At 37.1% G+C, this 14,173-nt stretch overlaps 1 protein-coding gene across 1 annotated transcript in view; it reads left to right on the top strand.

Moving 5' to 3' along the window:
* The window catches only part of ppp1r16b (protein phosphatase 1, regulatory subunit 16B), a 96,886-nt gene that overhangs the window by 27,972 nt on the left and 54,741 nt on the right, over positions 1 to 14,173 (top strand). Inside the window, exons 2-3 of the mRNA XM_056460688.1 lie at positions 8,392 to 8,509; positions 10,627 to 10,893. Coding sequence (XP_056316663.1) covers positions 10,635 to 10,893 — 259 coding nt within the window. The 5' untranslated portion in view covers positions 8,392 to 8,509; positions 10,627 to 10,634. The remainder of the gene's footprint in view (positions 1 to 8,391; positions 8,510 to 10,626; positions 10,894 to 14,173) is intronic.

Here is a 14,173-nt window from a genome sequence, read left to right as displayed (position 1 = left end):
GTTCACAGCTCTAGTTTTGGATGACTTTATTGATCCAGAATGAATTGTGATTCACAATGGTTTGGAATGATTCATTATAGTTCATGATGATTTGTGATTGTAAATTACGATTCAGAATGGTTCGTGAAGATTTGTGAGGCTTCAGGGGGATTCCCAATAGTTCATGATGATTCAGATTGGTTTGTGATTGTTTTAAGATAGTTCATCATGATTTATAAGGGTTTGTGTTGGTTCCTGATGGTCTGTGGTGTTTCTTTATGGTTTGTGGTGGTTTCTGGTGATGACTTGATGAATGATTTATGAATGTTTATAATGATTCAGAATGGTTCACGATGGTCTATGTGTTCCTTCATGGATGATATTTGATGGTTCATGATGATTCAAAAGGGTTTGTCATGGTTTTTGGTGGTTCAGAATGGTTTGTGATGGTTCAGGCTGTGTGTGTGGTGAGTCTGCTGTGTTATCTGCTGGACATGCTAGTCTTCATTATCTCTGTGGTAAAGGAGTGTGTCTTATCTCCGCTCTTCTACAGTTTCCCACTGCACTGTTTGACTGACAGCGGCTCGACCCACCAGCACCTGACATTTCTTTATTAACTTGTTCCAGGTGATGTATGTGTGTGTTTGTGTGTGTGTGTGTGTGTTTGTGCATCAGGTAATGTAATTACCTCTCTTCTTATTAGATCAGTGAGTGCTCGCGGCTCCACTGCGCAGCTCTAATGTTGTTAAAGCCAGTAAAGAGCCTTAGTGTGTCTGCTGCTACTAAACAAGATCAGCACTGTCTACACCTCACACATTAACACTACAGTTAACCTGTGCTAACACTACACATTATACATTAACATCACAGTTAAGCTGTGCTAACACATACAGTAACAACACAGTTAACCTGTGCTAACACATACAATAACAACACAGTTAAACTGTGCTAACGCATACAGTGACAACACAGTTAACCTGTGCTAACGCATACAGTAACAACACAGTTAACCTGTGCTAACGCATACAATAACAACACAGTTCACCTGTGCTAACACATACAATACCAACACAGTTAAACTGTGCCAACACGTACAATAACAACACAGTTAACATGTGCTAACACATACAATAACAACACAGTTAAACTGTGCCAACACATTCAATAACAACACAGTTAACCTGTGCTAACGCATACAGTAACAACACAGTTAACCTGTGCTAACGCATACAATAACAACACAGTTCACCTGTGCTAACACATACAATAACAACACAGTTAAACTGTGCCAACATGTACAATAACAACACAGTTAACATGTGCTAACACATACAATAACAACACAGTTAAACTGTGCCAACACATTCAATAACAACACAGTTAACCTGTGCTAACGCATACAATAACAACACAGTTCACCTGTGCTAACACATACAATAACAACACAGTTAAACTGTGCCAACATGTACAATAACAACACAGTTAGCATGTGCTAACACATACAATAACAACACAGTTAAACTGTGCCAAGACATTCAATAACAACACAGTTAACCTGTGCTAACACTACACATTATACAATAACAACACAGTTAACCTGTGCTAACACTACACATTATACAATAACAACACAGTTAACCTGTGCTAACACATACAGTAACAACACAGTTCACCTGTGCTAACACATACAATAACAACACAGTTAACCTGTGCTAACACTACAAATTATACAATAACAACACAGTTAACCTGTGCTAACACTACACATTATACAATAACAACACAGTTAACCTGTGCTAACACATACAGTAATAACACAGTTCACCTGTGCTAACACATACAATAACAACACAGTTAACCTGTGATAACACTACAAATTATACAATAACAACACAGTTAACCTGTGCTAACACTACACATTATACAATAACAACACAGTTAACCTGTGCTAACACATACAGTAACAACACAGTTCACCTGTGCTAACACATACAATAACAACACAGTTAACCTGTGATAACACTACAAATTATACAATAACAACACAGTTCACCTGTGCTAACACATACAGTAACAACACAGTTAACCTGTGCTAACACATACAGTAACAACACAGTTAACCTGTGCTAACGCATACAATAACAACACAGTTCACCTGTGCTAACACATACAGTAACAACACAGTTAACCTGTGCTAACACATACAGTAACAACACAGTTAACCTGTGCTAACGCATACAGTAACAACACAGTTCACCTGTGCTAACACATACAGTAACAACACAGTTAACCTGTGCTAACACATACAGTAACAACACAGTTAACCTGTGCTAACACATACAGTAACAACACAGTTAACCTGTGCTAACGCATACAATAACAACACAGTTCACCTGTGCTAACACATACAGTAACAACACAGTTAACCTGTGCTAACACATACAATAACAACACAGTTAACCTGTGATAACAGTGCAGGTTACTGTTCGTCATCTGGTTTGGTTTTTTATAGAGATGTTAACTAATCTGCTCTAAATCACATACATTGATGAAGTTTGATACAAACAAACAAACAAACGAATTCTCTGCTTTAAACACTATATAGCTGTTTTTTATGGCCTGTGCCTTTAATGCTGGTTTTCTCCGCTCACCGTTCCCACATGCCTGTCAGAGTGTGCCTCAATCTCCGCCTCGGCTGCGTCAGATAAACAGCACAGTAGCTATGTTTCCATCCACCTATGTTTTTGTTCATTTTGGATCTGCGCATAAAGAAACGGTTGATGGAAACGCCAAGATGAGCATACGTTTTGAAGATGCACATACAAATCATATGCACATTACTAAGTAGGATAAACTTTTTATTTGATAAGAAAAGATGCGCATAAACTACGATGGAAACACTTTTACTGAACATATTCCAGTGTGTGCATTAAAAAAGATCATGTGATTTTATTATAAGAGATCATATGATGATGAAAATGTGTGTGAATGGACAAACCAGCAGGCTGAGCACACTGTGGAACATCTCAAATGTTGTTTTGGTCATTCTAAAATGCCTTAATCATCTCAGTATTGGTGTTATTATATTATTATTGACCTCCAGAATCAAGAGCGTCTGTGCTCTGCGTCTCACGCCTTCAAACCCCACCGTCAGTTCACTGCGTGTCAGGATTGCCTTCTGAGGCGCAGGTCATTTATTAGAGGAAGAAAAGATTGACACAGCTTCACCTACAACAGCAAAATCTGTTTTTAATGTTGATATTTGGCGCCAGATAATCAGGAAGTGACGATTTTGCTCATTTTGAATCATTGAATGGAAACGCTGCTTAATTCGCACGTCTTTTATGCGGTAATCCAGTTTTGCACACAAAGTTAATTAGCATTTTTGGATGGAAACATAGCTAGTGACAGACATGAAGGAAGCAGATCTCACGTAACGCTTGTGAGAAATACTACAGTAAGAACTTTACCAATGATTATTTGATGTATTTGTTGTGGAGTTAATTCAAGCCTTTCTGCAATGATGAGTCACATACAATGTCGTTGCAAAGTTCACACACACACACACACACACACACACACACACACACACACACACACACACACACACACACACACACACACACACAGCATGCGCATTTAGCTTTGCACTGTTTTTGCACAGCAAATGTGACAGGATACAGGTTAATCTCCACTGCTGCATGGATATCTGTCATGTTAATGTAGAGAATAAACCTGATTTAACATCCACAAACCGGGATTGAAGCGTCTTCCTCTATAATTGTACTGACACGCGTCTGTGGTGATGAAGTAAAAACAGTACATTCGCTGTGATTCATTACACACATACACTGATTTAAACGTGTGAAACTCACTCTTGATCACATTTGATGATGATTGATGATCACAGAGAGCTGAACAGAGCTTTTAATCCCAGTTGCTTTGCGCATGTCCTGTCTTGTGGAAATGCTTATACACGTTACTACAGAGATGTTAATACAGGGCTGTCAATCAATTCTGAGGGCGGGGAAACCGCACTCCTAAGTCACGTCGGCCTCAAAATGGGATTGATTTGGGTCCTATTTTAATGTTAGGAAATTAAAAAAAGAGACTTGCTGTGTTTCTATCACTCCAATATGACTGTGGACACACTATACTTCACGCAGTTCTGTTCAAACAGCTTACAGAAGATGATTTTCATCATAGGTACCCTGTAAACTATGATAATTAATGTGGATTATAAGAACATTTAGCATTTTTTTGTTTAAAATTTGATGTAATCTAAACAAGGAGAGGGTGGGGCATAGAGTAGCTCCTCCCCTTTAAAAAACAGCCAATAGCGTGTTGTTTTTCTCACAGCTCTGCCAGTGAGAGTGGTCAAGCTCAAGCACATCAAATGAACAGCCAATGAGAAGAAAGGGGCGGGGCATGTCAGACACTAGAGAGCATTTAATTGGTCAGAAGATTTGATAAGAACCTGAAGTGTGAGGCGACGACAAACTGATTAATGCATTAGGGCGGAAGAGACAACATAACTGAAGATGTTTATATCAGGTTTATCTCTGCTGCATGTGAATTTTGTCACTTTTCTGGAGACTCTAGATTATAGATACCCTTTAACACACGGATATTAACATCTAAGTTTAACACTGACGCTACTTCCCCTCCTGACGTCACACAGATGAACTTCAACACATCTGTGGCCTCTGCTGATTCTCAGTCAGTCTGATTAATATTAGATGATGCTGATTACTCGAATCATGATGACATTAATGATGACAGTAAGGATGCTGAACTTACAGATTATCACTTTATATTGTGTTGTTGAAGATGTCACATGTCGAGTGGGACAGATTCAGACGTCTGCCAGGGGAAGTGTGTGTGTGTGTGTGTGTGTCGTGGGCTACGGATGGAAAGTGTGTGTGTTTCACCTGTTCTTTCTCCTTGTGTATTCTGAGATCTCAGCGATAAGCACAGGAAATGGTGAGACTGTGTGTGTGTGTGTGTGTGTGTGTGTGTGTGTGTGTGTGTGTGTGTGTGTGTGTGTGTGTGTGTGTGTGTGTGTGTGTGTGTGTGTGTGTGCGCGTGTGTGCGTGTGTACGTGTATGGTGTGTGTGTGTGTGTGTGTGTGTGTGTGTGTGTATCGATAGCGTCCGGTGCAGACAGGATGTGACAGTTGTGTGTATACATGTGTATGTTTGTATATGTGTGTGTGTTTGTGTAAATTATATATATATATATATATATATATATGTGTGTTTACATTTGTGTTTGTTTTATTTGTATTTTATTCATTTGTGTGTGTGTGTGTGTGTGTGTGTGTGTGTGTGTGTGAGCTTTGCCCACTTTACTAAAAGAAGATTGCGCAGCAGTAGAGTTGATGAATGCTTGAATGCTTGTGGTTCCAGTTTCTCCTGCGGCCGCTCTGATGAGTTACCACGGTAAATCTCCAGCTTTTACATAGACACACAGACGCATCTTATACTGTCGATATGCCACAGAGAGAGCGCAGTGAGAGCTGCGGAGGCTCAGAGTGCACATTATGGGATGTGGAGTTTGAGGTGAATGAGGTCTAAAGCAGAAGAGTCCAGCGTCAGCAGAACACTGTATGTGTGTGTATTGTCTCTCACAGAAGCACAGTACATATATATATACACACACACATACCTATTTACATATACAGTTGAAGTAAGAAGTATTAGCCCCCCTGTTTATTTTTTCCCAAATTTCTGTTTAACAGAGAGCAGATTTCTGCACATAATAGTGTTAATAACTCATCTCTAATAACTGATTTATTTTCTCTTTGTCATGATGACAGTAAATAATATTAGACTAGATATTCTTCAACACACTTCTATACAGCTTAAAGTCACATTTAAAGGCTTCACTAGGTTAATTAGGGTAACTAGGCAGGTTAGGGTAATTAGGCAAGTTATTGTATAATGATGGTTTGTTCTGGAGACTATTGAAAACAAATATAGCTTAAAGAGGCTAATAATATTGAGCTTAAAATGGTGTTTAAACTATTAAAAACTGCTTTTATTCTAGCTGAAATAAAACAAATAAGACTTTCTCCAGAAGAAAAAATATTATCAGACATACTGTCAACATTTCCTCAATCTGAGAAACAGCATTTAGGAAATATTTATAAAAGACAAAAATCAAAAGGGGGGCTAATAACTCTGATTTCAACTGTGTATATATGTGTATATATATGTATATATATATGTATATATGTATGTATGTATGTATATATATATATATGTGTATGTATATATATATGAATATATATATATATATATATATATATATATATATATATATATATATATATATATATATATATATATATATATGTATGTGTATATATATATATATATATATATATATATATATATATATATATATATATATATATATATGTATGTGTATATATATATATATATATATATATATATATATATGTATATAATATATAATAAATATAATATATATATATATATACATATATATATATATATATATATATATATATATATATATATATATATATATATATATATATATATATATATATATATATATATATATATATATATATATATATATATATATATATATATATTATAAATTTATATTCTACAATATATATACATATATACAGTATACACACACAGATAGAACTACACACATACCTATTTACATACATGCTAAATGCACACATACATGTGTATGCATGTGTATATATATCTATATATCTATCTATATATATATATATATATATATATATATATATATATATATATATATATATATATATATATCTATCTATCTATCTATCTATCTATCTATCTATCTATCTATCTATCTATCTATCTATCTATCTATCTATCTATCTATCTATCTATCTATCTATCTATCTATCTATATATATATACATATATAATGTAAATATGCAACAAAACGTTTTTTGTTTTGTATAATTTTGTTTTTGTGTATATCACGTAATATAGAATAAACACACATTAATTATGTAAAAACAAACGTTTATTTTGGATGTGATTAAGCATGATCTTCGCCCAGCACTAGTACATGTGTATATATGTGTTTTATACATGTGTTTTTATGTTTTAACTTTTAAATATGACAATTATATTAAATAATCTAAAATAGTCCAATAGATAATTAAAATTCGCTGTTAACAAATGTGGGCTGATAACTTTTATTTTTGCTGCTGATGATTTAAACTGCTGGTTTGCCTGAGCAGAGGAGAACTGCCCATTGTAAAAGCTGCAGTTGATGCAGAGGCATTGTGTACAGCGCGATATGATACAGCATGTTCAATCCTTACGCTGTTTTAAGTGAATGTAAACATGCCTGATATGCCTCTGACTCGAAATAAACCAATATATACTGAGTTATTCAGTTATTAGAACAGTACACTGAGATCAGACTTGAGAAGCGGTGAACTGATAATACTGCACATGTGTGATTCAGTAAACTGAAAACAAACAGCTCATGACAGCCTGCTCTGACTGAACTAGAGGTGTTCGGTTCTGGGTTTTTTGGAGTCGATTCCACCAGCTCCAAAGCAGATTCAGAGTCGACTCCAAAAAACCCAGAACCGAACACCTCTAGTTCAGTCACAGCAGGCTGTCATGAGCTGTTTGTTTTCAGTTCAGTGAATCACACATGTGCAGTATTATCAGTTAACCGCTTCTCAAGTCTGATCTCAGTGTACTGTTCTAATAACTGAATAACTCAGTATATATTGGTTTATTTCGAGTCAGAGGCATATCAGGCATGTTAGAAAGGAAGTAGTTTGTGGATAAGAGTGGTTATTGGAGACACGAATCATTTCAAATGATTCAATTCGATTTGGTGAATTAGTTTAACTGATTCACTTAGAAGATCCAGTTAAAAGGAATGATTCACTGGTGATCAGAATCACAAAAACGGAAATAAAACCCATTATTGGGCACAAATGTGTTAAATTAAGACTTTTAAGTGTCTGTATTTAATGCTGTAACCGTGTTGCTGTCATGTCCAGCCGTTGTTTTTGTGCTGGGAGCAACTGACTGGAGGAGAACCGGCTTGATCTGACCAATGGCATCACAGGGCAGCGCGAAGTAAATAAATTTACTTCTAAAAGGCGTCCAGAGTAGGCTTATGTATTAAATACATTTACAAAGATGAAAACGAAGGACATTTTTAGTATAATCTGAGATAGTTTCAGTCAGCTTTGTATGAACACAATACAGCTTCTTATCAGCTCTCTGATTTATTTTTTTGTTTCAGTTAACGAAAATGATTTTTCAATTCTAGTTTTTGTTTTTTCCGTTCGTTTTGGTTATCTATAATAACCTTGATGTTGATCTGTATATTGATTTCATTCTCTGTGTGTTCCTGCAGGTTCAGGATGAAGGGTGGAGGTTCGGCAGGGTGCTGCAGTCCCTGCTAGATTCATCGTCTCTCCTCCATCATCATCATCATCATCATCATCTTCTTCATCATCATTAGGCTTCTGCTGGTGTGTGTTTTCTTGTGATTAATTACTGAAGCTTTTATCACAGTATTGAGCTGAGCTGCAAAACAGTTACTCTATCAGCTATACAGTGCTCAGCATTAATGAGTATTACTATTGGACAGTGATATTCTCTACCAGGATGCTCTACAGTTCTAGATTAGTCTGAACCAAAACCAACAACACTGAAGATCACAGTACACATCAGCACACCTAAATTAATATGGAAAGGAAAAATATTCAATGAAATAACTGCTTGTTTAAATGCACTTATTTATGCAGAGCACTGTGTATATATATATATTTATATACTATTTTTAATAAGTTGATATCTATGTGTTTAATGCATTTTCAGTGAAGTGTTTTTATGTAAAACTTAATGAATATAAATGATTAACACTTTAACTGTCACTGTCAACATCACCAGGATGCTTCAGTTTTAGTTAAGTTCACTTAATTAAATTAATACGTAATTAAATCCTAATCTAATCATGACAAACTATATATCATTGGAAAGGTCTAAGACTTCTGAATACATATTTTATCACTCTTTATTGCTATTTTTCTGTTACGTAGGAAGAGTAATAGATCAAACACATTTACTGTCACCAATCAACCTGTGGTGTCATTTACACTTACATATTTAAAGCATAATATTGTAATCTAAACATAAAGTGATCATGACAAACTAACTATATATCATTTAAACATTGTACATCACTGATTCATGATAAGTATTACTGAGCAACAGTCATTTAATCTGCAACAAGGATACTCATCAGAGTCCTAAAGCATTACTTTGCTACAGCAATCAACATGTAAATAGATTCAAGATGTTTTTAGAGGCTAAATTTAAATCAGATTCCGGAATCGCCACAGCGGAATGAACCGCCAATTTATCCAGCACGTTTTTACACAGCGGAATCTCTGAGAAACATCCACACACTCTCATTCACACTCACACACTACGGACAATTTAGCCTACCCAATTCACCTGTACCGCATGTGTTTGGACTGTGAGGGAAACCGGAGCACCCGGAGGAAACCCACACTAACACGGGGAGAACATGCAAACTCCACACAGAAACACCAACTGACCCAGCTGAGGCTCGAACCAGTGACCTTCTTGCTGTGAGGCGACAGCGCTACCTACTGCGCCACTGCGTCGCCCTCAATATGGTTCATATTCCTCAAAATATAGGAGGTGCCCTCATATGTTAACTAATGTAAACTGGAGGCCTGGTGGTCATGTCTGGTATTGCGGTCAAACTAAATATCACTGAAAGCTCATTTTTTGAGATATCAACTTTAAATTTGGAATATAATTTGTTTAGATATTTAGCTTTGATTTTCGGTCTAATTTAGGCTAAAACTGTTTTTGTAAAATACATACAATATGTAATATATTCAAATATACAATTGTTGTTTAATTATTTTCATAAGCTTAAAGGCACTTGCCGTTTGTTTTATGAAACTTTTGTAATATTCACTTTAGCTACACTCTGACATCTTTAAAATGAGACCAAGGTCAAATCTGTTCACCAAAGCAATGAAGATCGGCAATCATTTAAGCTGATCGTCTCATTTTCATGTCTATGTTCAAAAGTGGAGCGACCTTAAAGGGTTAATAAATTCACTTTTGTTAATATGCACCATGATCTAAATTCACTGGTAAATGGATAAAACTAGGGCAGCATGGTTGCTCAGTGGTTAGCACTGTCGCCTCACAGCAAGAAGGTCACTGGTTTGAGTCTCGGCTGGGTCAGGTGGCGTTTCTGTGTGGAGTTTGCATGTTCTCCCTGTGTTGGTGTGGGTTTCCTCCGGGTGCTTCGGTTCCCCCCACAGTCCAAACACATGCGCTATGGGGGAATTGATCAACTAAACTGGCCATAGTGTGTGTATGTATGAGTGTGTATGGGTGTTTCCCATTACTGGGTTGCAGCTGGAAGGGCATCTGCTGTGTAAAATGTATGCGGAAATAGTTGGCGGTTCATTCCGCTGTGGTGACCCTGGATGAATAAGGGACAAAGCCAAATGGAAATAAATGAATGAATCTTTTAAAAATGTTGAGCACTGTGTGTGTGTGTGTGTGTGTGTGTGTGTGTGTGTGTGTTGTCCATCAGTGTCCAGCATGGCCAATCACCTGGAGCTGCTGTCGGAGCTGCAGCAGCTGGATAAAGTGCCGAGTCTGGAGCGGCTCCGCGCTGCACAGAAACGGCGAACGCAGCAGCTGAAGCGATGGGCCGTCTACGAGAAGGAGATGCAGAACAAGAAGAAAAAAGCAGACAAACGGCGCGGCCCCGGGGCCCTGGCGGAGAACCGCAGGAGGGTTTCATTCGCTGCCAGTGTGGCTTTACTGGAGGCTTCAGCGAGGAACGATCCCGATGAAGGTGAGGCGCTTTATCAAGTCAAGTTGAGCTGCACTGTGATTCTGCTCCATGTGTGGACACACAGAAGAATGAAACGTCATGTCTTGCAGGACTATATACAACATCATAGACTGTGCTACATAAATAATCATAAGTATGAACACAACACTGGACATAAGAGCTATTTTACACCTGAAACTCGCATATTAGAGCGGTAATCAGACTGTACATATACATAATAAACATTAGACATAACTTAAAACTCACTATACAAGTACTTATACATGAGACAGAACAATATTGTGCAAGATTTTGTGCATTTAAGGTTGAAGAAAACAAGTAATGCACATTGAGTCCTTGTAGGATGGAGTTTAAGTAAAGTGTGAGGTGCATATGGAGAGAAGAGTGTTTCTACAGGTGGTTTGTCAGGCTCACTCTCTTGTGTGAGTGAAATAGACTCAGTAATACACAGTGTTTTATAGAGATATGGAGCGATTTCAAGAAAGTGTCTGGTGAAATTGTGCAAAACTTGTGCAAGTGCTGGTTAAAGTGTCAGAATTGCATAATGCTTTGAGGTTTTTGAGGTCAGATGACTTTTAGCAAGTCAAGTGGAGATGTATTGTGATTCCTCTACATGTGTGGACACACAGTGGAATGAAATTCTCACAGGAGCACACTGCTACAGGAATGAACATAATCTTAAATATGAACACAACACTGGACTAGTTATTTCAAACCTGTAACTAGCATACTGGAGCGGTAATCCAACTAACTATACTATAAATACTTAACTATAAAAATCACCTAAGACAGTCTATATAAGTACTTGTACATATACGACAGAGCAATATTGTGCTAAAGAGGTATAAAGGTTGAAGTAGTGCAGGATGATTGTGTGGTACATTCACATGTAGACATTGTTTTTATTCTTGAGTCCTTGTAAGATGGAGTTTAAGTGAAGTGTCTGGTGCATATGGAGAGAAGAGTGTGTTTTCTACAGGTGGTTTGTCAAGCCCACTCACCTGTGTGAGGCACACTCAGAAATGCTCAGTGTTTATATAGAGATATAATGAACTTCCTCTGCCAATACAATAATCTTAATATTCCTAAAATATGCTCTAAAAGTGTAAATGATCAATAATTATTCACAGTATTTTGAAGTCCCCCAGATATATCAATATTGTCCATGTTGATCATCAGCATATATTGAATATCAGCATGTATCTAACATGTAATGGAAGCCGATGCAGTGTGTGTTACTGAACACAGTGTGTGTTTCTTTTGAAGTGCACTATCAGACGTCTGACAGCTTTTAGAGATCTGTGCTATTGTGTGAAGCGGCTGTGAAAGTGATACGCTGATGCACTCTGATGAGGAAGACTAAACACACCTGTTTCTTTAATGTACGCTATACTGGAGGAGTACAATGATAGATGCTCGGACTCAACAAGCCTGCGTTCATTTGATCCACAGTGCAGCAAAAATTGAAGCTGTCTTGTGTGCAGAAGGCTTTTTTATATGATATGAAAGAGTGCCATCTTCATTGCCAAAACTATTTGAATAACACATGAAAAACAATTGAATTGAATTGAAATAAACCAATTAAATAGATTTAGATTTACTCAGATTCAGGCCTTGTTCATGCATGTGGAAATTTATCCGATATAAACCAAATCCATGCCCTTGTGTCTGCAGGTAGATTGGATTTTCAGCTTATTAAAAATCACAGCGAATGACGACAACTCTGATGCTTTTGTTTTGGTACAGACTTCAGCCTTAAATCTTATACACGAGGACTAAAAAAGCTTTTATATTGTGATGTAGCACAAGTATTTAAGCATGTTAACAAGAGAGAGAGGAGAGAGAGAGCAACATCCGCCACGTAACCAATATAAACGATATGTTGCATACATCACGTGCGTAAATCACACCATGGATATTACATTAAGATGCCTACTGGTTTAAAATGGCGTAGATTAAAAGAAGATGGGTAAATGAGAACATTTCTGTCATTAACTATAGTCAAACAACTTGGCAAAAGAAGAAAAAAAAGTTGAACCCTACAAACATTAAATACAGGAATGGAGAAAAGAGCGCTCTTGCGTTATCAGCTGTCAGTCGGCGCCCGCTCATTTTTCCTGGTCATTTAGCTTTTGCCGTTTGCAGTGCAAATGCAGACAGTCAGATAAGAGTCACTTTTAAAAGATGATATAAGGGGGTCATCAATAAACAGATACAGTCACCAAATCAGAATTGACCATCAACGTCTGTGGTGTTAATGCAGCCTCACCCTGCGTTCACACCAGACATGGAAGAAGCGTCAAATGTGATTGATTTACATGTTAAGTCAATGCAAACACGCGAATAGACATCCTGCGACGTGAATTGTGCGAATTGTGCGATACGCGTTAATGTCGCGCCTGTGAATTGAGAATTTCACGCGTTTGACCTGCTTTAAAACGTCCATCATCCAGGTTAAATTTCTGGAGGAGTTTATGAGCTCACTGAGCTGCTGCACCTCTGAAAGGATCTAGTGGACTCAGACACGGCTCCAAACGAATCAGTGCTGTTTTTCAGCCTTCCTAAAGCACATGAAGCACAGCTGCTCTCTCAATAAAATCCATGTTAGCCATTTAGCAACAAAGCTACAGTCACTGGGCAGACAGAAGCGCTTGATGGATTTTGACGCGCGGAGGAAGCGGATTAAATGTGCGAATGAAGCGAGTAAACTTAAAATATTCACGCGTCTATTTACGCGCATTGCACGTCTGGTGTGAACGCAGGATCAGAGTGATTTCTGAAGGATCATCTGACTGGAGTAATGATGCTTAACATTCAGTTTTCAAATCACAGGAATAAATTACATTTTAAAATGTGTTCCTATAGAAATCACTTCTTTTAGATAGCAAGGCGAGGCAAGTTTGTTGATATAGCACGTTTCATACACAGTGACAATTCAAAGTGCTTTACATAAACAGGAATAAAAGAGACCAGTGTATAAGAACAAAAAAACAAAGAATAATAGTGATTAAAACAGATAAAAACAGATAAAATTGTGTTAAACATGTTATAAAGGAATGAAAAAGAAAAGAAAGACACAATAGTGCCATCTGTCAGACATAGCACAGTGCTCATTCAGTAAAGGCACAACTAAACTGATGTGTGTTCAGTCTTGATTTGAATGTACCTAATGTTAGAGCACATCTGATCATTTCTGGAAGCTGATTCCAGCAGCAGGGGGCGCTGTTAGTAGCTGATCCCCCCTGCTCTGACTGAACTCTTGGAGTTTCTAGTTTACTTG

Source organism: Danio aesculapii, chromosome 6 (genome assembly GCF_903798145.1).
Source record: "Danio aesculapii chromosome 6, fDanAes4.1, whole genome shotgun sequence".
NCBI classification, from domain to species: Eukaryota; Metazoa; Chordata; class Actinopteri; order Cypriniformes; family Danionidae; genus Danio; species Danio aesculapii.
Note: the sequence above shows the minus strand (reverse complement) of the source record. Positions and strands in the feature narration are given on the sequence as shown.